Source organism: Halichoeres trimaculatus, unplaced genomic scaffold (assembly GCF_033239565.1).
Source record: "Halichoeres trimaculatus isolate MK-OKI-2021-1 unplaced genomic scaffold, fHalTri1.1 fHalTri1_scaffold_11, whole genome shotgun sequence".
In the NCBI taxonomy this organism is placed as follows: domain Eukaryota; kingdom Metazoa; phylum Chordata; class Actinopteri; order Labriformes; family Labridae; genus Halichoeres; species Halichoeres trimaculatus.
Genome location: NW_027437189.1, coordinates 14412397 through 14438557, shown reverse-complemented (window position 1 = coordinate 14438557; position 26161 = coordinate 14412397). Strand labels below are relative to the sequence as shown.

Below are 26161 nucleotides of genomic sequence, written 5' to 3'. Positions count from 1 at the left end.
CTGAGGAAAAGTTCTTACATCTGCTCCACAGCACACAGCATTTAAAATACTCACATTTACACGGTCCGAGGTTTGTTGGCGGATGGTTGGTAATGAGCCTGGATTCAGGACCAGTCTATTCGCTAGCCCTCTGTTGTACTGTCCAAAGTTGGAAAAGCAGTCGGCCGTGAAGTGACTAGCACACCTATGCACAGTTTTACTGAGTGTAGCTGGCACATTTCCTTGAAAAATGAACTCTAGCCACTCAGTCTTGTCTTCTTTCGAGATGGGAAGCTTGTGCATGAAAGTATGTCGCTGTTTACAGCCAAAAACAAAGCAGTGATGGCTCTTCAACTTCAGCATTCTCCTCCGCGCTGCCTGGTTCAGGGGTATCAGCTCCGGTGGATCAATCACCAACTAGGTCAGACTTGCTCCTGATTGGTCAAAAGAGGGAATCGCTGACGTCAGCAAATCCCCAAAATCCAAACAGCTCGTATTTGGTCAGGATTTTACATTCACAAGCACTACTAAGTGCAAGTTTTGTCATTAAATATCACAATTTATGGGCTGGGAGGAAAGCCAAAGACCCACAAATTTCACCTTAAGACTTTATAAAGGGATTTTGGCCCAGTGGATATCTGCAAGTGTAACCATGCACTGCCTGCTTGAAACTTAATTTCAGTTTTTTAGATAAAAGAATAGTTGTGTCTAGTTGTTGTGCCACGGCCAATACACAATATATGATGACAGTTTGGTTAATTGGCTTGTTATTCTGGTGCCAGCTAGAGAGCCTGACGACATTCCTCATGATGACAGTAGAGCTGTGTTAAATTAGAATCTCATTGCTATAAAGAGCTTAAAAAGCTGCAAGCAGCCAGTAACAACACATTCAAATAAGTTGATTTGAATCATGTCTCTCAAAGGGCAGGAAGCCTGTCGCAGTTTAGTACGACTGGGCTGCACCTGTCATGGCCATTCACAATTCAGGGAGGCTCAGGCAGCCTGAGGCAGTGCCCTGGACACACCTCTCACTTTACCCTGGGAAAATCAAATATAAGGAGAGCTCCAGGAAGATGATTTTTACACTGTGAAGCTGCCTGTATCCTATGTTTTTTCCTTTTTTGTACTTTTATGTGCCTAGTTTTCTAGAGACAAAAGACATTTTCTTCAACATTTCCTGTTATCACTTAGTGTGCTCAATCTCAAACTGAGTGACCTTTTCTAACCGAACATTCTCCGACATCTGTCCGATTGTAGGAAACAAGATGGGAGTGACCCTCGGATCTCTGCAGCACTAGAGCCCCAGCTGTTCCAGCCAACACTCCCATACAGCAGCTCGCCATTCCACAAGGTAGGAGGAGAATGAAGACAAGGGGGTTGCACTTTGACCCCTGACCTTATCTGATGGACCTCTGTGTGACCTCTCTGTGTGATCTTTGTGAGATGTCACTGCTCATCTCGGCTCTACACCTGCTGCTTTGATTTGATTCAGCCTCATACATACGTTTTACAGCAGACTCATGGTTTTTTGGTGTGTTCACACTTTCTGGTGTAACTTCTTTTTCATTTTCATCTCCCTTTGTGTGACTTATGTAATGGCTGTGTGCGGTGCTTCGTGTCTGGGATGATTATATTTGGCTGATTCAATCAATTCAAATCTATTTTCAGCAGGAAACTCTCAGTGTGATACGGACTATTTTACAATCCAAGCCTTATAACTCAGAATCAATGAAAGCAAACAAAAACACAGCCTGTCTGAACCATCATCTTTTATAACTACAAGGAAAAACCTCTTCCCCTCGCTTCACCAGCACCATTTGGGACTAACTGGAATGATAGAATCACATTTTAGCCACATTTAGTTTAATGTCTAAAAATAAGGAACAATTTATCCTCTAAACTTTTAAAAAATTCACTTGAACTCTTCAGATTTCTAAGTGTTTTACTGTTGATTGCATTTGTCTTTTGAGCAAAAACTGGTGGATTGTCTGCAGCAAGGTGTCACTCAACTCATTTTTAGTTCATTGTAAGAGTTTTTAAAGATTTTTTCAATCAGTTTGGTTTAATCTATTGTTTTAAGTGGAAATCGTGTCAAAACTTAACTGCTGCAATTATCAGTGTACAATATTAAAAAGGCAACAAATAAAAAATTAAATGCAGTTTCTTTAATAGGTCACCTTAGACTGACAGCACATATCACATGCAGATTGCTTTCGATTCCTCATCCCCACCTTTTTTTTTTGCACTTATCTTTCTAATTCCACTTATGGCGTCAGAAAACTAAAAAGGGATGATTCAGGATCCCAGACACAGAGCACGGCTGGACTCAGCCGCGATATGGAGTGGATAAAATCTCACACGTCAGATTGGTTTCATAAGGTCCCTCACACTTTGGCAGAGGCTTACACAGAGAGCAGAGAGAGCGCGAAGAGAACAGGATTATGGGAGAATTTTGGAGATTGCGTTGCTAAACCATCACTTCCGATCCCTGCAGCACAAACCATCTGTAGGTGCCTGGGAATCAAAAAGTCGAACATGAGGAGAGGGATTGGGAAACTGTTGAGTGTTTGCATGTTGTGATGAAGCTATTCCAGGCTACAGATTTTTCCTAGTGTTGAAAAATAAAAATGTTACACTACGACTGTTACATGTCAAGGATTTCCTGCTCTCTGAACTGCAGTCACATTTAAAAAATGATCTCTGCCCCCATTTTTATTGAACCATCATTGGAGATTGGCTATTAAGGAGCAGTATGGTAATATGTTGTAGTGCAATATGATGAGGCTTACTAGGGCAGCACTCAGAGGAGTGTATTGCTTTAATCAGAGCCCTGCGAAAACCAGGTCAATCTGCAATTAACCTCAGCAGGTCTTATGGTCACTGCCTAATTCAAACCACAACACAGCGCTGTCATGTTCACAATGCAGCAGATTTCTGAGGAAGGAAGTGCCAACATCTTTCAAAGTCAGTCTGAAATGCTCATTTCATGTTAGCTGTGAAACCAGACGTCTGAGGCACTCACGACCTCAGCAAGAGTGTGTGTGTTTCTGGGATCTGTGTATTTATCTTTCAGATAAACACACACATTCATTTCAGTGCAGCATCAGTGCTAAGTGTTAAGATTTGGCATCTGTTTTCATCCTCAGGTGTGTGTTCACTTCCACATATCCCAACCTGTAAGATCCCAATTCTAGAGTTCATTGGTTGTCGTCTAGTTGTGGTAAAACCTTTGGGAGCATTCAGCGACTTTCAGGTGCTTGTTGTGTTGTCAGGTTAGCAATAATGGACCCCTGGTCTTGTTGTGTTAGGTGTTTTAAAGAAACAGATTAAAATCAACACAGAATTTAATTTTATAACAGGGAAAACTCTTCAGTTTATGCCACCAAAATACAAGTAAGGGTGGACGCATGCAAGTCTAGGCAAGTTGGGTGCGTGCTGTAAGTCTTTACCTTGAGAAATGACTGTTAGTTATACTTCCACACAGATATCAGATTTTAGGCACTGCATTATATTCTATTTTAACCGCCTTTTCATTCCCATGCATAGTTGTCATACATGTGACATTGCCTACTGTAACATAAGTGGACTGACTTGCGGATCAAAACTGATAGTCTTCCAGTATCAAAATCCAGTCCCACTCCTACAGATTGTATTCTCAAAACAGTGGTTGAGTAATCTGGACCCAAGAACAAAACCAAATAAAAGATAAGAACAAACTGTGTATTCATTAAAAGACTAACCACTAAGTCCCTTGTTTTGTTCATATATCTGATAAAGAAGATGAGAAAATATGTATTATTTGATATAAATTGTATCGTAGCATCAGCAGATACTCTAGACCTAGACATGTTTCTTTGAATAAAAGAACGTATTTAGTTTCTTCTACGTACAGACTTCTATGATTGTTGTTGATCGTCAAAGTCCAGCTCCTTTAGGACAGTTCGGTGATCAAGAGGGGAAATGACTGAGTGCAGTGAGGGTCTTTTCAGGGGCAATGCTGCATAACTGGACATAGACCCTAACACTTAGAGTTTTAAGGTCACAGCTCAGTTTGTCGGTACCTATTTTTAATATATGTGGCTTAAAATGAGACATTTCTAAAATCCAAGTGTCCCTGTCAAGCATGTTTGAGACAGCAGTGTCAGCACACAGTTTGTGTTGAACATACTCCCCAGGCTGAGCTTCTGTAGCTGAATCCCTGTCCTAAGATCCTAAACAAACCTCTGTTACCTGAAACCAAAATATGACATTAATAGGGCTGGGATGGAATGCTATTCTGGTGATTTGATTCTATTACAATTTTTGGTGGCCCATTTGTTTTAAATTGTGATTCTTCAACATTTATGAATTCTGCAATTTTTAGTTTTTTTTTTTTTAACACCAGACCATGTAAAAAACTTAAAAGATAATCATGTCTACAGACTATATCAGGAGCCATATTTTCCCATAAAATGCACATCAATTGAGTCAGAAACATTTGACTGTTGGAGAAAAGTGGTAACTTTTTTTCCTATCCAGTTTATGAAAAAAGACTGAAATGAAGAATTTGAATTTGAAAAAAATATTGATTTTTTTGATGAAGGATCCCAATTTTGATATTGTCAAACAAAAAATCCTGATATATTGATCTACGATTTTTTTTTCTCCCACCTCTAGACATTAAGAGCCCCAATTTGCATAACTGCAGAAGACATTAAAATCAGCAGTTTGTTACATCTATCTGCTGTTCTCTGAGCTGTTCAGGCTTATAATGAGCTCTGTAAGTGCACAGAGTTGATCCTGAAAAGTGTGTGGGAGAGGAGAGGTCTCACACATTAAATGTGCCTCTTGTCATAATAACAATCTTATTAGCTCTCATAATGAAAGGTCTCTGCTCTGACACCTGCATTGCATGCTAGCCTGACTCCCTGCAGTCCTCAAACCTTCGTCTCATCCGTTGATGACTGTGAATTGATCGAAAGCTGTAATGAGGAGTCTGATTTTTATCTCCAAAAATAGACTTTTTGTTTTCACTGCTATTTCTGTGCCCATCTACATTTTGTCAAAGAAACTTTTCTATTTTATTCTTCTCAGATTTCTTTCCTGGATTTTGGGGACTGAAATGCAGTGGGAAAGCCCATCAGCAGGTTCCTCTTTAAACAGGAGATTGTTGAAAGACTTGTCTTTTACAGTTGGACTCCACCTCCAGCTCCCTGTCAGTCTGAGCCAAGATAGGGCTGTAATAAAGAGACAGGTGGATGATATATGCCTTGGATCTCCTCCTGTGATGCTTCAAAGAGAGACAGAGACAGACAAAGACAGATCACCTCTTGCAGGACTCAGAGGATTAATACTCTAAATTCTAAGCCACTGAGACTCACACTTACCTTACTCTTGTACGTTTAAAGGAGCAGCCCGCGGAACTTCAGCTGTTTCTCACCAAGTGCATTTTTGCAGTCATGGTTGCAGTGAGTAGAGATGCAGCTCTGTCTCGAGTGTCACAGTGGGAGTATGTCAACTGCGAGTTAGAAAGCGAGTTTTATCCAAACCTGTAAAAGTCAGTCAAGAAACATCTTTTAAAGCCGTCGTTTAAAGAACGTTCAAAATGGCTCGAAACCATGACAACCACTTCCGTGCTCCAACGATAACAAAGGCACACTGGAGGAAACCCAACCGTGTAAGTAGCATTACTTTAGAAACATGCAGGATGGAAACTTCTCAAGATGTCAATTTGGAAGCAATTTCAGCAAAGGCTTAAAAAAACTGTCCCCAAAGTGGGATTAAAGCTGCAGAAGCAAAAACTCAAGAGAGGAGGATGGGCAGTGATGAAAATGCATGCTTTTCTAGCTCTGTTTCTTCAAGTTTACAAACAGGTAGCGTTACAGGATACATGTGCTCTTTGGGCTGTTTATCGGTCCTTACTTTTTATGGTTCATACAGCTGTTATGCAGGTCTAAAATAATATGTGGCTAAACACAGCAGCTCCACTTGTTCTGATGTCCCATTAATGTGGCTGCAGCCACGTTTGTTGACTTTCAGGGTTCGAGGCAGACTGTTGTTTGCACATGGTGGGGGACTTTACTCAAACTCACACTGAAAGCTAAGATTGCTCTGTACACAAACTGTTTGACTGCGTCAGGCTTTGCTGGCTCAGCCTTGCAGCCGTCACTTTACAACCACAGACTCCTGTTTTTCGTGGTCTGTTGTAATCCAGCTTTATGGTATTCTTTAGATTGGCCGTGCTCGAGTGATTCAGCGTGTTTTGCAGGTGAAAAATTAAAGGAAAGTATTATCAGCAACTGTGTTTGGGATCTAAAGAGTGAGGCAGGTGTTTCACGCGGACAAACCGGTCCGTCACTCATGTATTAACAACAAACCACAGGGAGAGGCAGGAGATCAAACACTGCAATCAGGTAATATAAGAGTTAGAATAAATATAACTGTCAAGTTTGGCAGTGATGTGTGTCATGAGACCACATGTTTGAGCTTAACAAACCTTTCATCAGCTTTTATCAGCTGTCTGATAGTTCTGAGTTACAGGTCGGCTGTTTGATTTTTGACATTATGCAATATTTGACCTGAATTTATCCAGTGCTTCACATAAATGTTCTGTTTGAACTCCTGAGAGACAAAGTTACTGTAGTCATTCATTAAAACAAAATGTTCCTCTCACAAGTTTTCTGTAACTTTTCAGGTAAACATGACTGGAATAGATCAGGTTTCAAAAGCTTTAGACAAAGTATGTTTCCTTTCTTTGAGGTCCCACAGACCTGAGCTGTAATCAGTAGTGACACCATGTCACAAAACAAACTGTACCTTTTTTTCATGTCACAAGGAAATTTTTGTAATTCTTTTTTATTTGCAGAAAAAGTGTCAGATAATTCCTAAGTAGGTTTTATAACACTTTAGTTGTCATCCCTCCATCCCTCTATCCATCTTACCTACCCATCTGATTTTTCTACTTATTGTTGCTATCAATCTGTATTTATTTGTTATTTGGGTAAGAAAAAGAAAATTAAAGTCAGTGTTAGATACAGAAACATACCAGAGTTAGCAAGAATGCTCAGCACATGACAGTGTACTATGGTGGCCCACAAGGGCACATGACCTCCAATAGCCTTATCATGTTTCAGTAGGAGAAATGGGTAGCAGCTGCAGAAACTACAAAATTTCAAAACAACACATGCATCAGTCTGGAAGAAACAGGACAGAGAAAACAAAGTGAAAGTAAAGAAACAAACTGCACCAACGGGAATCACGCTGCAAAAACACACTGTTGTGTTTGTTGAGATACATAATCAAACATAGACTGATAGATTGTCATGAACCTGGGGTAAAAGTAATTGACATGTTTTTGTGTAATCAATTTTGAAGTCAAAACATACAGTTTGTTGTGTTAAGCAGATCAGTTTGACCAGTCTGAGTGACATTTCTGTGTAAATGCTAAAACAATAAATCTACTTCTGCACACACTGAGCACATTCAATACAACTAAACAAAACAAGTGAAAAAACTGTCTTGTTTTGGATTTCAGATGTGTTCAACAGCATGCAAAGTATGAACACTTTCTACAGATTTGGACTATAAGAAAGGAAACCTTTACATTTCTGCAATCATTCCAGTCATGTTACCTGAAAATATACATTACAGCTGTTGAAATAACATTTGATCTTGATAAACAACAGTATGAGCTATCTATCTCAGGACCTCAAAGAGACAATAGTGGATGCAAATTACTGAAAACAGTTTATTGAACAAATGTTGCATAATACTAGTAAAAGGGACACCATGCAAATGCAAAAACAGATGCACAGCGGTGTGTTATTGCAGTCTGATTGCTGTTATTACAGGTATTTGCAGTTCTTTTTTTTATTTGCAGTGTGTTCCAGACTGGTGCATGTGCTTTTAATTTGCATTGTTTAAGCATTTGCAGCACATTTCTCTTTATGGTGATCATCAGGGCAGTTGAGGATTGTCTGTCCTTGTCTATAAGTATACAATATTTCTGCATGAAATTCAAATAATTAAAAAAAGAGTCTGTTCCTGGTCAGAGATCACACCGTACTTCAGGGAGCAGCAGATGTCCAAAGGCTCTGTCTGCTGAATAGTAAACTACATGTTCCTTAGGGCACAGAGCAGGGGCACAGTCATTAGTAATTGTCCTGAACTGACACAGAAAACAACAAGAAAGGAAGGTCAACCGAATCTAAGGGTTAGATAATTGTTTCTGTAACTGCTAGAAAATGTGGAGCGTAAAAAATCAGACCAACTTCTGTGGAAATAAGTCAGTCTGACAGCATCCAACAACTGACCTCAAACATGTCATGTCACTCTCCTCTCTGCAGACTCCAGGTTTATTTGAAATGATTGAAAGGATGCAGGTAAGCTGACACACTGATCCTTGTATATTTGTCTCTGAGCTACACTCACAAAGCCACTAACCAGCAGTCAGAGAGACTTCCCCTAACTCTGCAGCTCTCTGGCCCTATGCCCAGCTACAGCACTTTGTGTGAGTTGCTTTCAGAGGCGAGCTGTTGGAGCATTATTTGTGTGTCGCAGTGTCTCTATTAACATCCTAGTTGCTCGCAGCACTTTAACTTCATTATCTCTCCTCAGAAACTGTCTCATGATCTTTCCTCAGCTGCAGATTGGTGCATATTTTAAACATGCGATCTAACAAATAAGATGTGAAAGCTTTATGGTAGAGCTTTTAAACACTGAAGTTAATGACGTATCATAAAATAGCTTTCAGGGGCCCGACATCTTTCACATCTTACAGATCTGGTTAGCATTACTGAATATTTTAACAAGGTTTATTATATCCTTCGGAGCAGGGGAGATGTTTTTTTTTTCAAGGGTATAATACATCGTTTTCCTGGATGCTTGGCACCATTGTGGATCTGATTTAGTATCACTGCACCTCTTTTTCTGCATTCTTCTCACACACACACCTCAGACCTAATGGGTGCCTCTGTTTCACATAGCGTAGCATCTTTTAATCCTCCTGGGTCTTATTAACACAGTTTCTCTGTGTGCTAACTGCATTTACAGTCTCTCTGTAATGCCCGCTCTTTGGCATCCTTGAATTGTATCAGCTGTGAGTGTGTGTGTGTGTGTGTGTGTGTGTGTATCCGGGGGGTGGGTCATGTAACTTTCCATCTGTCCCTCTGTGACTTTGCTTTGTTGCCTGCTGCAAACCTCTTGGGAAATGATGTGTCGTTATGCAATGACATTGATTATCCCGCTTTTGTTTAATTACTGTCATTTAAGTTCAGATATTTTTAAACAATCCTTACAGGCAGGAGTGTTTGAATTCACAGATTCTCTTTTTCCAGAAATTAAAACAAAACATCTGTTCTGCTTTGACTGACCATGATCCTCTCTGTCTTTCTCGTCCTTTATCCTCTCTTAGGGCAACAGGATGGATGAGCAGAGATGCACCTTTCCTCCACCATTAAAGGTGCGACTCCCCTTGCACAGATACACTCTTCCACTTGATGCAGCCCATTGTTTCACGCCTCCTCCACCATATCTTGCTCTCCCAGACAGGCTGATTACTGCGGCTCAGAAGAGCACAGTATTATTCATAATGCAGTGCAAGGCTCTCAGTCCTGCCATCGTTTTTATACCCACAGAGAGAGTTTCATGTGTCCCTGAAAGCTCTGTGCAGAAATGGCAGAACTCAGCCAGTAAGACTCTAATGGGATGTGATGTAATACAATATCTTAAAGCATCAATCTGCAAAATAGTGGCAATATTTTGATCAAGTGATGCATTGATTCTTTGCTGTGATTGCATAACAGTTATGCAATAAGACTGAAGCAGTGTCCTTCAGGATTATAGGGTCGGACAGTGTGGCTATTTTTATTCTTTGATGAGAAAACAATGCTTTCTTTTCTCTCTTTGTTTCAGACTGAGGAGGACTACATCCCATATCCCAGCGTCCATGAGGTAGGGCGATGAGAAGCATGTCACCTTTCACCATTTCTGCTTTCACATTCTCATACCCTTGTTCCACAATACTCATTATTTTTGGCATTCCAGGTGTTGGGCAGAAAAAGCCCCTTCCCTCTAATCCTCCTGCCTCAGTTTGGGGGTTACTGGATTGAAGGGACGAATCATGAACTGAGTGACACAGTGGACACAGAACAGCTGCAGCCTCTGTCCCCAACCACACGCACCAAACTGGAATGTAACACGACAGCTACCATCTACCGGAAAGACTTCCTGGGCAAGGTTGGCCTCTTTATGCAACGTGTAGAGAGATAACTTTGACCCAAATTTAGAGGAAAGTTTCTTTAACTATCCACCAATCAATATTTATTTCGTGGCAGATTTTACAAACAGCCTGATGACACTAACAACTTGACAAAGCCACTTGAGGTAGTCTTTGAAATCGAAGAATACATCAATATTGTTTCATAAATGTATGTGTCCTAAACCTAATGTGTGATTATTATTTTATTATTAGCTTCATTTGGATTGATAATGTATTTTTTGCCCAATCAACACTTTCTGGGATAATTACAGAAACACAACATGTTAAAACTCACTAAAGCATGTCAGTATATCTCAGAATTAACCATAAAGTAATAATAACCAATACCGATGATGATACGTTTCCAGGGCTTTCCCATTCAGGCTGTCAAATGATCATTTAAACTCCAATGTCTGACAGATTCTCAAAAGTTATTCAGGATTCATAAAACTTTTGATTGTACATTTAGATTTCCATTATTTAACATTTTCAAAAAAGGAAGGGATGCAGTGTTTCAACTATGGTGTTCCAAAAAGAAAAAAAGTAGCGTGTGTTAAAAAGAAACCCAAAACATTAATCTTAGACCATAGTTACATTAGGATGAACATGTTAATGCTGACAGCCTCAATATGTAAATATCCATATTTCTCCTACTGAATCTCTGCTGGCATTCTTATGTAATCAAATTACAAGTAAATTAGTTTTAAAATTCAACTTCATTTGTTGGTCAGTTATTTCATGTAACAGTATTTATTCAAAATACCCCTAATATCGCTAAAAGTTATTTCATTTATTTACTGAGTTGGGACAATGTGTATTAATCAGCTTTACTACATTAAGCATCAATGTATTTAGGCCGGTCTTAGCACAGATGCTTAAATTCATTAGTAGTCCCAAGGCAGGTACCTACACAACACATACACAATAAGACTTTAAAACCCCACAGCTACAAATCACACAGTAGACCATAACAAAACAAAAAACAGGAATATAATATCATCACAGCAACACTGATGGCACCTTTCAAGTATGGCAGTTAAAGTTTCTCCTAAAACAGAGCTGCCTTGTGTGGCCAAGCTGAATCAAATGTACTTTTTACATTTAACTGAACAGATTTTTATTGAATGTGTAGGAGTATATTCATAAAGTATGTTCGAGAACAGGGGTCTGCAACCTTTACTTTCAAAAGAGCCATTTTGCTTCAGCTCACCTGGATGAAAAACTTTCAAGAGCCGCCAAACAAACTTCATCTTCACAGTAAAGACAAAAAAAACCAACATAAAATTCTAAACAAAGTAAAAACCTAGTGAATAATTGTCTAAACAAGATTTGAAAAAAAAATTCTCAAAAAATGAAATAAAAAAATGTGCAGAAAAACTTGCAAAAAATTTGCTGAACCTAAATTTTGCAATTTCAAAATTTTGCTCAATTTTCAAAATGAATTGTAAAAAATTTCAAAATATTGCAAAATGTGTTTAAAAAAATGTGATTTAAATTCACACCTTTTTCTAAATTTGAAAAAAAAAATAAATAAAATAAATAAATAAAAAAAGGAAAAAATCACAAAACAGGTCAAAGCTTTTTTGCAAGAGGTTTTCAGTACATAGTACACATGGTATTTAGTACAACAAAATGCTAAACTGTGATTATGTTAAGTGTCTGTGTCGTTCATTAATACCCTTTTAAGAAATATCATGAAAACATCTCTATTAATATTTTTAAAGCTACAAGGAGCCACTGCAAAGAAGTCAAAGAGCCACATGAGGCTCCAGAGCTGCAGGTTGCAGACCCCTGTTCTTGAATGTCTTCATCTTGACTCTGTTTTTTTAAGAGGAGTGTGTCCACAGCCACACTACTGTTTCTTTTTGTATGATCTCAACCCTACAGATAAATAACAGAATATGAACTTTTTGCATAACCCAGCAGTAAAGTCTGTTCTACATGTGTTTTCAAAGTGTGTTCTGCTTTCACTGTGATAATACTGCAGTAATACACATTATAGTCCTCATTATAACAGCTTCCTTCCTCTGCAAATGAGCCTTGTTACAGCAGAATATTTCACAATCAATTCCACTTCTTGCTCATTACGATAATGAAATGAATAAGCAGCAAGTGAATCCCAGCCGAGGAAACCGCTTACAGCAGTCGGCCTCTCTGTTTGGCACCTCATACACTGCCGCTAATGAAGAAGCATTAGCCTCTGCCACCTGTTCACACACACACACACACACACACACACACACACACACACACACACACACACACACACACACACACACACACACACACACACACACACACACATGCACAAACCCACACGCACACAAGCATAAATGAACAAATATGATCTGAGCAGCAAGTGTAGAAGAAGAAAAGAGTCTCAGATTGGGGGAGTAACGCAGTGTCATGAACTTGTGTGTGTTTTAATAATGTCTGATGATTGTATCCTCACTCTGTGTCCTCAGGAACACTTTAATTACTATTCAGCGGACAGCGCCCTCGGACATCTGGTGTTCTCTATTAAATACGATGTGATTGGTGACCAAGAACATCTCCGACTCATGCTCAGGTAACATTATTCCCAGGTCTTAAATTGTCACCTCTTATAAAAAGAGGGAATGGACACAGTTTATACTCTGAGGTTGATTAATTTTACACATCACATCCTGGGAGCCTTGAAGCTTTAAATGAAGAATTGACTCTTGTTTGCTTCATAATTTCAGACTGACTAAACTCAGATTTATTTTTAAAGCACTTTTAATGCAGCAAGCAGCTGAAAGAATTTTATACCAGAGCAATCAGACAGAAAATATGACAACAGTGGATCAAATTACACTGAAAAAGCTAAGAAAAAATTACAACAGTAAAACAATAAATCCTTAGATCACTGAACATTTTAAAAAAGATACAACAAAGAGCAAAGATAGAGGTAAAAACTAATGCAAAATGTTTTTAATTCACCAAAATAAAAGCCAGGTTAAAATCAGCTGTGGGTAATTTACTACAGACACCTCCAGGCAAAGTTTGTGCTCATTTGGAATGCTCTTCATAGTCAGGTAGCTCTTAATCATTACCAGAGATCGTTGGTTTCTTGATATTCTAAAGTCAGCTAAATGCTTATTATGAAGAATTAAAGAAAATTTCATTGTAGGATCTGCACATCAGTATCTGAAGCCATAAGTGTAGGCTTAAGCAAATCACACTGTTCATATGACAAACAGGAAGCAAATGTTCTCAAAATGCCCTGTGTAGACCAAATAAACACATCCTCACAGCTCGGGTGTTATCACAAGAGTCATAAAGCTGGAGAGAGTGTCAACAGCACCGTCGTTTCCGCAGCAAAGTAACAGATGGACTATTTAGGCCAGCGAGTGGGTGGGGACGGACTGAGGGAGAGAGCGTGGAGAGAGGTCGGGGAAGGCGAGGCGAGAGTGAGGGTGTGGAAGTTTGAAGATGGTCCATACCGGATCATTTATGTCCTCTTTATGAAACGTTGCATCACATTACAATGCTGTGAAAACACTCTGATTGTTTTATGACCTGAACAGGAACAAGCTGAAAACCTACCATGATGTGATCCCCATCTCCTGCCTGACTGAGTTCCCCAACGTGGTGCAGATGGCCAAGGTGAGAGCAGCTGTTTGTATTCTGCTCAATGTCTGCTGGGACAAAATATTTAGTAACTTTTTTTTCTCTTTTAAATCCAAGCTCGTCTGTGAAGAGGTCAACGTGGACCGCTTTTTCCCTGTCCTTTACCCAAAAGTAAGAGCCACACTGGTTTGCAGTTTAACAGCATTCATGAATGACCTTTACAGTCCCACACATCTGAGAGAGGATGGATGCTGTTTTTATATTTTAAAGCCAAAATAATGGGAAGCTATAAGACTTTGTATGAGTGAAACTTTTTCTGAACTTAATATAACTTTGAAAGACTCACACCTAATGGGTCTAACTTAGACTTCTGATGCCTCATATTTGCTTTACTGAATATTTATAACACCAGGATTAAAGTGAATGATTTAAATGGGAAATTTATACTCTTCTACAAAACATGTTTGTAAAGTACCACATCTGTCCCCGCTCTTGTTCTCTTGTCCTTTTTTCACAGGCTTCAAGACTTATCGTCACATTTGATGAACATGTGATAAGCAACAATTTCAAGTTTGGGGTCATTTATCAGAAGTTTGGACAGGTAAGATATTTGGTCTTATGTTAAGTAATGATCAGTTTAAGCATAAAGATAGTAACCAGGACTTATCCATAAAAGTGCATCTGGATGACGATTGTTAAATAATGAACCACTCATCACTCAGCAGTACATATAATGTTCCCATCATCATACAAAAGTAAAAAGTTATTTTATTATAAGTTATAAACTGAATTCAAACAGTTTGTTATGATCAAGGTAAACAAGGCTGATCAGTTAAAGCTCCCATAAGGAGTTTTAAACAGTTAAGAAACAGACTGAAATTGATACAGATCCCTCATCATGACCTTCAAAACCAAACATGACAATTAACAAGATGACAGATTAATTTTTTACAGCTGTTACTAATGACTGAAGCTGCTGCTGTGGGGTAGACGTCTGACGGAGCGTTGACAGCACACTGCAGAAGCAGCCTCATTGTTTCATTTTTAACTGTTCGAATTGTTTTCTAACAAATAATGTGCTGTATCAGGCACCTCTCCAAAGCTTTGAATGTAAGAAATCCCCCTGATTCGACATTTTTTTAAATGTTTGGTTGTCAAGATATTTTAGATGTTAAATCAGATCATCGAATTTGGACATCCGTATTCCTCAGTGAGTGCTGAATCCTAATCAAACCTGAAAAAAGAAACAATAGGAAGGAAGCTACCGTAGAGGGTTTGTTTGGCATGTCTGAGGAACATCACTTTGTGCTTAATAAACCCCATACTGGAGCTTCCTGGTGCACAGATTTTATCTTTAAGTGTTTAATAAACAAACACATTTCTTTCATTGGATTATGTGTAGGTTTAATTACATTATTGAGTTTTTAAGTGGCCATGAGGATCAATACTTTCGTCAGTAATGTATAAATAACTTTGTTCTATTTTTATGTAATAACATTTTTACCACAAATTCTCACATAAGTATTTAAATGAAAGCAGTTCTTAGAGAGGTGGCTTTGATTCCTTCTTATTACTTCAGGTGTTTGAAAAGCAATCCAGTTCAGTAATCTCATGGCTACATGCTGGCCTGATTTGTCACGGGTTAGCCGACTAACTTATGATTAAAGAACACCAAGGAGACGCAGGAAACTGAAGAGCTTTCAAATGCAGATCTTTGCTGATTACAGCTCATGGCACACAGCGGAGGTCTTTTCTAGACGTCTACTGTTATATTTCTCCAGTGTGTTTTACATTAACTTGATGAATTTTGATTTTGATTAGAAATGAGGAAACTAATTAAAAAAACAGGAAATGTATGTCATGCCTCGGTACTGACATGCATCCTTTTTATTCCTCATATTCACTTGTAGAACAATGAGGAAGTAAAATGCATTGTAATTTCTGATTTCCTCAAGGAGGCTCATTATGCTCTGTCCTCCTCAGTCTTAATTAGAGCCTTCAGTCCAACCCAACAATCCCTCTCATTTCTGAGGCAATCACAGCCCTCTTGTTTACAGTGTTAGGGGCAGAAGAGCTGTTGAAAGCTTGGCTGAGGGCACTTCTATGTCAGAGCAGAGACCTCCGCGTGAGCAGATCCTCACTGTGTGTGCTTCAAAGCCTGCAGTGGTTAAAATGCATTGTTAAATACATCGTAAATGATCTGCCATTTCAAGGAGGCAGAGAGGGCCATCTGCTCATCCTTCAGGGGGTTATCTATTCAGGAGGGATGCTTAGGGAAATGCATGATGGTTAAAGAGGCATATTGCAGACAAAAAAAAAAAACCAAAACAGAGATAGAAGATGAGCATCAGAAGTAGGCTCTGTTTTTGTTTGTTTTTGTCGGGAAAGCTTTTGTGTTCACATTAGCGCTCAACTCGCTGACAATAGATAATCAAGACTCTATCACATCTCATTATTGTCATTACTGCACAAGCTTTCCTCGAGGACGCCCAGCTCTGAACCTCCTGTTACACCTTCTGCTAAATCTTTGTCATGTTTTGAAGTTGTTTAAGAGAGATGAGCAAAATCCCTCAGAACACTTCACTCAGACTTCCTGTAATGTAAAATAATTAAAACAAATTTCACTTCTTGTTAGCTTCTTTGAAATCCTTTCAGTTTGTTTATTTTTGATGCAGACAAAGCGATCATTATTGCCCATGCTTTGTACTTTACAGTACACTATCATATAAATATCCCTCTTTGCTTTCAACTCCAGGCCTTGATGCTCATGATTTTTGTAATTTGTTGCAGACATCAGAAGAAGAGCTTTTTGGCAACAATGAAGAGAGCCCAGCCTTTGTAGAGTTCCTGGAGTTTCTTGGAGAGAAAATTGAGCTGCACAACTTTAAAGGGTGAGGGTGTATCTTTGGTTTGAGGCACTAAATATACCACACTGTAAATTTGACAGTATGTTTCCATCCATAAATTACACCACGTTAGGCCAGCAAACGAGAGTGATGGTCATGCAGCTGCAGTATATATCTTGTTAGACATGCTTCTGTGTGTTTACAGTTTCCGTGGCGGGCTAGATGTGACTCATGGGCAGACAGGCACTGAATCCATCTACTGCAACTACCGCAACAAAGAGGTCATGTTCCATGTGTCCACGAAGCTGCCTTACACAGAAGGGGACACACAGCAGGTACTGTAATGCAACACCAAACCAACTCACACCTTTCATAATCCAGCTGCAGGCAGTCAGTCAGGTTCCATCTGTGCAGCGTTTGAGCTGTTTTTTCATGTTCCAGCCTCAGCAAATATTTGCAGAAAAAACTGTGGAAGTAATTAAGAATCTCTTTACAAGCATGCATTTGTGTATGTGGCAGAGTGCTAAAGCTGATATACAGCTTTGCTCACACAACCGTGTCCTCCTCCGCCTCTTGCTCACATACTCACACAAACACTGATTAATTAGCACAAACTCGCACACCATTTGCTATCTTGGCTTGTGCAAACACAGATGAGGCCATGTCTATATGTACTCCAACTGTGTGGTGTGTGCTGTTGTTATCAAAGAAAACAGCACCTCCTGGTGGTGTGGAATACATTTTAATGTGCATTTTAACTTTCAGAGATAGGAGGAAGAAGGAAAAAGGTTAAGAAGTCGTACAATAAAATGTGTCCACAAAGTTTGAATAATAGGTCACCTTTTTTTTTAATTTGAGGACAGGAGAAAAGGACAATGCATAGACACCACTGGAGCTCATCCTCTGTAGATGGAGTGCACAGTTCAACTACAGAGCTAAACCAGCACACCCTCTTTAGAGGTGCACCATGGCTCAGTATTGAATTCAGTTTTATAGCAATTGTCTATTTTAAATCCTATGTGCTCTCTGTCCTTACTCACACTTTCCATGAGTAGTTTCTCACAGTTTATGGGAGGTGTTTATTTGGCAGTATGGCTGATTTGCATGTGTTACAATAAGTGTGAGAACAATACCAAGAAATCTCTCAATGAAACCTGGTTTAGTCAGGAAAAGGGATGTCCCAAAGTGAATATTTTTAACGGAAAACTAAATTCTGACCATCCAACTGCTCTTAAAATAAGAAAAAATCAGAAAACAGTCAAAATACATCACGTTTTACTCCCATGTGGCTGATTAACAGGATTAAAGAGACTCTAGAGTGTGGAGTGTAGCTGATGTCAGCAGAGTCCGTCTTACAGGTCAACGTCAACATTAGAAAGATGATACTTTCTTGATCTCCAGAGGAGAAATTCAGTACTAGAGGTGATGAGACATTGCTATTGATTGCTGGCAAGTGGTGTCAATATGCCAATCTCATCATCACTGTGCTTGTTTACATCCAGGTCAGTAACTGGCTACAGCCATGGCTTGTTGCAGAGAGCTGCACTTCAACTCAGACACCCCGTATGAATGGTGAATGGGAAATGACATGCTGGAAATTCATGCAGTTTGAGTTAAAGCCCAGGCCAGCCACTTGAGGACTCACCTCATGGGGCGCTCTACCTAACCTCTAGGGCAAATGTGCCCGATGAACTACATTTGTACGGTGACACAAAATGTTAATAATTTGTTTCACAGACAAGCGACCCTAACAAGACTACCTGGGTGATAATGTCAATCATTTAGTCTGGTAACTGCACATTTCTAGATAGAAACGCAAAAAAAACACCTCACGATATTTGTCAAATCTGTCTCACTGAAAGACATCCTGAAACATCATAAAGATAACAACAGGCCGTGTGGCTGCATTTGTCGTCCAATAATCACATGCTTGTGAGAAGCATCAGCTAACCCATGAATAAATTTCTTTGTCTCTGGTGTGTTACAGTTGCAGAGAAAGAGGCATATAGGAAATGACATTGTCGCCATTGTTTTCCAAGAAGAAAATACTCCCTTTGTACCGGACATGATTGCCTCTAACTTTCTTCACGCCTACGTCGTCGTCCAAGTGATCAACCCCTGTTCTGACAATGTCCTCTACAGGGTAACATGTTTTCTTCTGTGTAATGCCTTAATGTCCTCTGAAAAACACTTGATTAAACTTTATTTAATTTACTTTTTTCAATAGGTATCAGTAACAGCACGGGATGACGTACCTTTCTTTGGCCCGGCCCTTCCAAACCCTGCAGTTTTTAAAAAAGTGAGACAAGAGACAACTTGTTTATGTCAGCAACTTCTTCATTAAGTGAATTATATAAAAACATTGCTCCCTGTTTCTCTTCATAGGGCCCTGAATTCCATGAATTCCTTTTTACTAAGCTCATCAATGCGGAGTACGCCTGCTACAAAGCAGAGAAATTTGCCAAATTAGAGGTGAGTAAGGAAGCATGTGAAATATTTCCTTTGCAACTCTCATGGAACCTCATTTTTGTCTAATTTTCCCCTCTGTATGTTTGTGTGTGTAAGGAAAGGACACGGTCAGCTTTGTTAGAGACCCTGTACGAGGAGCTCCATTTAAACAGCCAGGCCATGATGGGCATTGGAGGAGAGGACGACAAACTGGAAAACGGGAGTGGAGGAGGAGGGGGCTTCTTTGAGTCCTTCAAGGTACCTGAAGATTCATCGGCAGCATGCGGGATTCAAACTGACAGCTCAGTGAAAGATATTTAGAACATATGTGAATAAACTGAGTTTAATTATCTAACTTCTTTATTTTATTATGTTTGCAACAATAAACCTGTTGTTTATTCAAGCTCAGACTAATATCTGTAAAAGAAGAAGGTTTACATTTGGGAAACACAGTCGCATTAAAAAACTCTTAAACCCCTCATATCCACCTGCTTAGAACAGAGTTTGACAGCAAAACACACATTTTTTTTTAATCAAGTGGTATATATGTAGTAAATTGACTCAGGAATAGCTCCCTTCTCTTCTTCTTTTGGTTGTATGAAGTCTATCATGCACATGCTTGCTAAATTGTCAATTGGAGTTGTTGGTAGCCAAGCTTCAATTAGTTCCTCCAAACACTTTACATATACACTAACTTTTGACTAATATCTCAAACAGTTCCACTTCAGAAACTGAACCATCTGCTCATGAAGTGCATTGAGAGGATTTCCCCAATTTTCTCAAGCTAACTCATTAGCTTCTTTTGCTTTCAAGATGCTAAGACAACCTTTTGATTCAGCTCAGTGTAGTAATCACATTTTAGTTAACTTTTGATCATCTTATCTGACTCTTGTTAAGAAAATATCTACTTAATGTGAAGCTTATTCACTTCAAGTGTGAGTATTAGGTAGAATAAGCATCTGCAGCTGTCAAATGTTCTTCTCTGAGTGTAAAGGAGGGTATCTTCTCTGCAGGGGTCTTTCAGGATTGTTCATACGCAGGCTGTATTCTCTGAGAGGTTTTATAACATTCCTCATTGTGTATTAATTTGAGAAGTGAAGCTCTGCTGCTCTGTCCTGCTGGAACACAGCACTCTTTGCTTCCTCATGCTTCCCAGCTTGTTTGTGCTGCTCTCCTCTTTGCTTGCTGTAGTTTCCAGTCACTAATCCACTGATGTGTATGATTCTGTCATCTCTCTATGTCCTAAAATCCTAAAGAATGGATACATTTCCTCCACCTCTGCCTCTTCACTCTGCTACATACCTGCCTAAAGGTGCTCTGGGCTTTAATTTTCTCCTGGCTGTGTTGACACTCAGTGCAGTCAGACATCTGCAAGCCACTCAGCCCCTCTACTTCCCCTCTCCTCACTTACCACCTAATGACTCATCTGAACCCTGCTCCGGGCGCTAAAGCTTAGCAGTGTTCTCTGTGGCTTCCTTGTCTGTGAGGATTAGCATCAGGCTGGCGCTCTCGGCCTGTAGTGGTCCATGTTCAGGGACAAACCCCCGAGGCTCCTCTCGGCCTGTGATGCTGAGGGGTCACAGGGGTCGGCGCCCATCTGAATGTGTCTCCTCCTCCTCGTCTCTCTCTGTAGCGAGTGATCCGCAGCAGGAGCCAGTCTATGGATGCCATGGGTCTAGCTTTCAAGAAGCCGCACACAGTCTCCACTAGCATCAGCAGCAGCTTTAACCACGAACCCGCAGACAGCCCCAAATTCCCTGGGATAGTAAGTACAGTCCCGCTCCTCCTGATCTCGAGGGAGGCGAGTCTCACTCCCTCTGCCTCCCCCCAGCAGCTCTACTAGACTTAACGCCCCCTCCTCCCTTCACTTTGCCTGCTGCACTAACTTCTCACAGAAACAGGCTGCACACTCAGTGGAGCAGAGCGTTTATTCCTGGGCCTTGAACTCGGCTTTGACACTCTTTCACTTTGTCTGCCACCATGAGCTGAAGTTACTGGACACTCGTAACTGACCTGAATGCTTGAAGGACACACGGTGGATTTCTGCTCTGGGTTAAAGCTGCTTCTAACACAAACTGTTTGTTGCCTGTGAGCTCGTTACTCAAACCCCTGTGCATCTGCATCGTTCAAAAGAGACCACAACTGACGTTTTGATGAACGTGGAGCTAAGTCTGGGTTGTGTGTGTGTGTGTGTGGTGTGTGTGTGTGTGTGTGTGTGTGTGTGTGTGTGTGTGTGTGTTTGTGTGTGTGTGTGTGTGTGTGTGTGTGTGTGTGTGTGTGTGTGTGTGTGTGTGTGTGTGTGTGTGTTTGTGTGTGTGTGTGTGTGTGTGTGTAGCATGTCACAAAAAATTGATGATCACACTATTTGGGCCTCTGTTAATAAGGGATGTAATGATACACTCAGCTCAATTCATGATGCTTGAATTTAGAGCTTTTTTTTTTACAGTTTCATGAATATGTTAGTAACTACACTTGTACCTTGATATCTATGTCTCAGTTTTGAGGAAAATTTGTTTTTGTTTCCACTCTCTTTAGATCTAAAATAAACAGGAACTAGAAAAGCACTTAGAGAGTGCAGATCTCCGCCAAGCATATTGTGGTTGTCACCAACACTTTGGTCCTACTTTAATGTTATACTACCTTTTAGCAGACAGTCTGCTACAATTTGGTGTTAGTTGCAGGTTTGTACGATAATTTGTTATCTGACAGTGTTGAAATTTATGATGACTAGTACATATATTATATTTTGAATCTTAGTATCCAGAATATTGCCAGGATCTGGATCGTACTTTTACATTCTGGAGCTATATACACATATGGTGAAAACAGCCCTATCTCACGACGATAAAGAATTTTATAAAAAACTCCTGGATACAGACTGTAATCCAGATCACCTTCAACATTTAGTCACTTCTTCTTCATCCCATTTTGAACATTTCCTGAAAATTAGATCAAGATCACTCAAAAGCTAACAAATTAGTTTTTGAGTTATGTTGTTCACAGACAAACAAATGAACAAACAGACAGACAAACTCTCCCAAAAACATAACCGCCTTGGTGGAGGTAACAAATGGAAGAGGCATGAGAAAAATTCAACTGTAAACGTAATTTTCAGTATAAACATTAGCTCCCCCTGAAGCGTCATGAACTCTCACACTGTCAAAGTGTTGTCAGTTATGCCCCTGTTACTCTCTGTTACCTACAAAACAGGTGTGGAGACACAGTTAAAGGTCCCATATTCTGCTCCTTTTCTGCAGTTTAATATGGATCATTGATGTCTTCATGAAATGGTAGTAACATGTTTTGGTCCAAAAAGCCAATAAATCAAGCACAGCAGCATTGTTTCCAGGCTCTCAAAGCCCCTCTGTTCAGAATGGTCTGATTTAGTGGGCGTGACCTTCATATGTAAATGAGCCACCGCTGAAACCGCCCCACTCTTCCACATCACTGAGAGCTGCACCACGAGCTCCGAGTGCACAATGTTTAGAAAACAGCGAAGCTCGTTTATTACAGGCCAAAACAACAGGCTAACTGCAGCTACAGCTAGCATCCTGAAGCTAACACAGAGACAGGGGAGACACTGAGGAAAAGCTCTTACATCTGCTCCACAGCACACAGCATTTAAAATACTCACATTTCCAGGGGTCGAGGTTTGTTGGCGGATGGTTGGTAATGCGCCTGGATTCAGGACCAGTCTATTCGCTAGCCCTCTGTTGTACTGTCCAAAGTTGGAAAAGCAGTCGGCTGTAAAGTGACTAGCACACAAATGCACAGTTTTACTGAGTGTAGCTAGCACATTTCCTTGATAGATGAAGTCTAGCCACAGTCTTGTCTTCTTCCAAGATGGGGAGCTTGTGCATGATGGAACTATGTGGCTGTTTACAGCCAAAAACAAAGCAGTGATGGCTCTTCAACTTCAGCATTCTATCCAGCAGCAGGGAGAGGCGTGGGCAGGGAGGGGGTTCGGGGGTATCTGGTCCTGTGGACCAATCAGGTCAGACTTGCTCCTGATTGGTCAAAAGAGAGAATCGCTGATGTCAGCAAATCCCCATAATCCAAACAGCTCGTATTAGGTCAGGATTTAACATTCACAAGCACTACTAAATACAGGTTTTGTCATTAAATATCACATCACATTTGTGGGCTGGGAGGAAAGCCAAAGACCCACAAATTTCACTAAAGACTTTAAAAAGTGATTTTTGCATAATATGGGACCTTTAATGACACATGCAAGAACTAAGAAAAGTTTGTTTATACAGCCCATTTCGGTAACTAGGCAATTCAAAGTGCTTCACATTGGACCTAAAAAGAAACACTACAAATGTCAACAAAATACAATGAAAAACATTTACGATCAAGAAAACTTTTAAGCTCTAGCAAAACATTACAAAATGGCAAAAACAGAAGGTTTAAATACAAGCATTAAAGTTACAGCCCATTGTTGTACGATAAAATGGAATTTAAAATCATTATGTTAAAATATTCTAGTATAAGGCTGCTGTAAAAGATGGTTCACTACTTTATTAATAGCAGAGAGAAATCATAAATGGATAAAACAGCGTAAATGCTCAAGCAGTAGGCAAACATGTATTCATATGGTTATTCATATGTATGTTTATTCAGCCACTGAGGTGTTTGCTTAAGTGTGAGAAACACTGGTGGTTCCTGCGTGCCTCTGCTCTACAGAGGTGATAGACATTAGCCTTGTTCACATTGAGATACTGAAACAGTGTGTGATGTTGATGTCTTAGTGTGTCCTTTCACCTTGAGTTACAGCGACACATAGTGAGTTACATGCACACTCAGACATCCACTCACACACATCCACTCCACTCTCTGCCTCTGTTACTACCTCTGATGGGCATCCTGCCTCTGAGACATGTCAAATACAGTTGGCGCCCTCTGCTGTTTATAAAAATTACAGAATAATTTTTTATCTCCTTAATTGGATTCATCTATCATGTGGCAGTTTTTGAGTGGTTTTATGAGGTACCATTACATCCCTGTGTTAATGCAAAACAAAAACTTGCATCTGCAACATTTGCACTTTTTTGAGTGCAGTACAGTATTTTTGCCTCAATGGGGAGCCTCTTTTAGAGTTTTTATTGCAGATACAAGGTCTTAACTTATCTTGCATATGATTGTCTTATTTATGCTTATTTTGTATTTTTGGCGGGAGGACTTTGAGAACGTGTTTTAGTGTGGATTGTTTCGTTTTTACTTTTGTCATGTGTATGCTGGGAACAGTCAAAGGATGATTGCCTTTAATCCTTTATTCATTAACAAACTTGCTTTCTGAATGATGATGACTCAAGCTCGCTTTTTGCCCATAACCCTGTCTTAATATGAGATCTAACGTATAACATGCTATGTGACCTCCTCTGCTGTTTTTTATCTGTTCTTCATCCTCTCTCTCTCTCACAGGCTCACATAACCAGCTCATCACTTCTTCTCTCCCCATCCAGCTGCCTGTGTTGCACCCATGGAGCCAAAATGTCCCTTTTTGTACTCTCCAGCTGACCCGTGCATTGTATTTTGTTTGTGACTTACTGCATGGACTCATATTTATCTTTATTTATCTCATGTTTTCTCTCCCTCCCCCTTGCCCCACCTCCCCTTCTTTCTGTGTCCTCTGTCTCATCACATCTCTCTCTGTCTCTCCCCTTCTCTCTGTCTGTCTCTCCTCTTCCTGTGTGGCTCAGTCATTGCTTGTCCCAGGCAAAAGTCCCAGTAAATATGGACGTCGAGGCAGTGCCATAGGGATAGGAACAGTAGAAGAGGTTCATGTCTAATTCTAACTACTTCAAACGGCTCGCTTCTCCCCTTTGCTGCTTGTTTTGTCTGCATGGCTTTAACATACCACAGTCAGACCCTGGTCTCTGAACATCTCAGCGCTCTTTGTTGAACAGTGTGTGTTACACATAGGATGTGGAATCTTGTATCAATCTGTGGGAAAACAAAAAAAAGCATGCAGGAAGCGATATAAGGCCTGCTTTGGCTTTCTAATGACTCATCTAATCTTCTCACTCTCCTTCCTGCTTTACTTCAACATTTACGTCAAACTTGTAGCCTTTCCATATTATAAATCTATAATGCTTGATTCTCTATTTGTTTAAAATGATGAATATTAATGCTTTAATGACCCCCTTGCAGGGGAATTATAAAAAAAGAATCCTCCCCCTGCTCTTTGAAGCCGCGCTGAATAAAAAGCCTTTTTTCAGGTTCTTATTTTGAGAGCTTTAAAAGGGAGATTGAGCGAACAAAGCAGTCGCTGAGAAAGCACATTTAGTGGTAGGCCCTGGAGCCTTTAAACCCATCTTTCATCTCCCGCCTTAGTGTGCTGTGCTCTGGCTGACAGGCTGGCACCGGGGCCTGACATTAAGCTGCTAAGTGCATATTTAAACTTCTTTTATCTGAGCAGAAACAAGTCAAAGGGAGAAATGTGACTGTTTAGTCGTATAATTCAAGGCTGTTTTTGTTTTTGAGGAGCATTGAGAAAAAAAAAGCTCAACAAACCAGAACTGTTGAGATTTTTTCTTTTTTTTTGGAATGTAACTCAAAGATATTTAAAGTATTTGGGGTATGTTGACTTTCACTGACTTTCCCCTCTCTTTCTCTCTGTCAGTCTTTGATAATACCAGGAAAGAGCCCCACCAGAAAGAAGTCTGGTCCTTTCAGCTCCAGGAGAAGCAGTGCCATTGGTATCGAAAACATTCAAGAAGTCCAGGAAAAGAGGTGAGTTAAAAACTCTCGCACAAACCTTTTTCACTCATAGCTCAATCTGCTCTTTCTTGTTTCATTTCTTGTTTTTTGTCTGTGGCTCCTGTAGCAGTAGAGAAAACTCCCCGAACACCCAGAAGACACCAGACAGCGGGCACGTCTCTCAAGACCCAAAGTCTGACAACTCGTCCAATCAGAGCTCTCCTGAGGTGCTCACAACCACCAAACACAGGTGTGTACGACCACCAGATCACAATTCAAATTTTCCTGAGCAGCAGCATGAATGACTTTAGAAATAAAGACTTAATCCACTTCTGCAGTGCAGGTTAACACAGTGTAT

The 26161-nt window shown here is 40.0% G+C and overlaps 1 protein-coding gene across 17 annotated transcripts in view; it reads left to right on the top strand.

Annotated features, from left to right (window-relative positions):
• Window positions 1–26161, top strand: part of rap1gapa (RAP1 GTPase activating protein a) — a 62775-nt gene that overhangs the window by 34467 nt on the left and 2147 nt on the right. For 5 of the 17 annotated variants that reach the window (XM_074680951.1, XM_074680953.1, XM_074680957.1 and 2 more), the window contains 19 exons: window positions 1237–1330; window positions 8304–8339; window positions 9371–9418; window positions 9871–9909; window positions 10003–10194; window positions 12682–12785; window positions 13765–13843; window positions 13925–13978; window positions 14325–14408; window positions 16598–16698; window positions 16859–16988; window positions 18641–18796; window positions 18881–18952; window positions 19039–19125; window positions 19219–19359; window positions 20735–20866; window positions 24804–24881; window positions 25727–25836; window positions 25931–26053. In XM_074680951.1, coding sequence (XP_074537052.1) covers window positions 1237–1330; window positions 8304–8339; window positions 9371–9418; window positions 9871–9909; window positions 10003–10194; window positions 12682–12785; window positions 13765–13843; window positions 13925–13978; window positions 14325–14408; window positions 16598–16698; window positions 16859–16988; window positions 18641–18796; window positions 18881–18952; window positions 19039–19125; window positions 19219–19359; window positions 20735–20866; window positions 24804–24881; window positions 25727–25836; window positions 25931–26053 — 1860 coding nt within the window. The remainder of the gene's footprint in view (window positions 1–1236; window positions 1331–8303; window positions 8340–9370; window positions 9419–9870; window positions 9910–10002; window positions 10195–12681; window positions 12786–13764; window positions 13844–13924; window positions 13979–14324; window positions 14409–16597; window positions 16699–16858; window positions 16989–18640; window positions 18797–18880; window positions 18953–19038; window positions 19126–19218; window positions 19360–20734; window positions 20867–24803; window positions 24882–25726; window positions 25837–25930; window positions 26054–26161) is intronic. The other 12 variants (XM_074680956.1, XM_074680958.1, XM_074680966.1 and 9 more) reach the window with 7 other exon arrangements.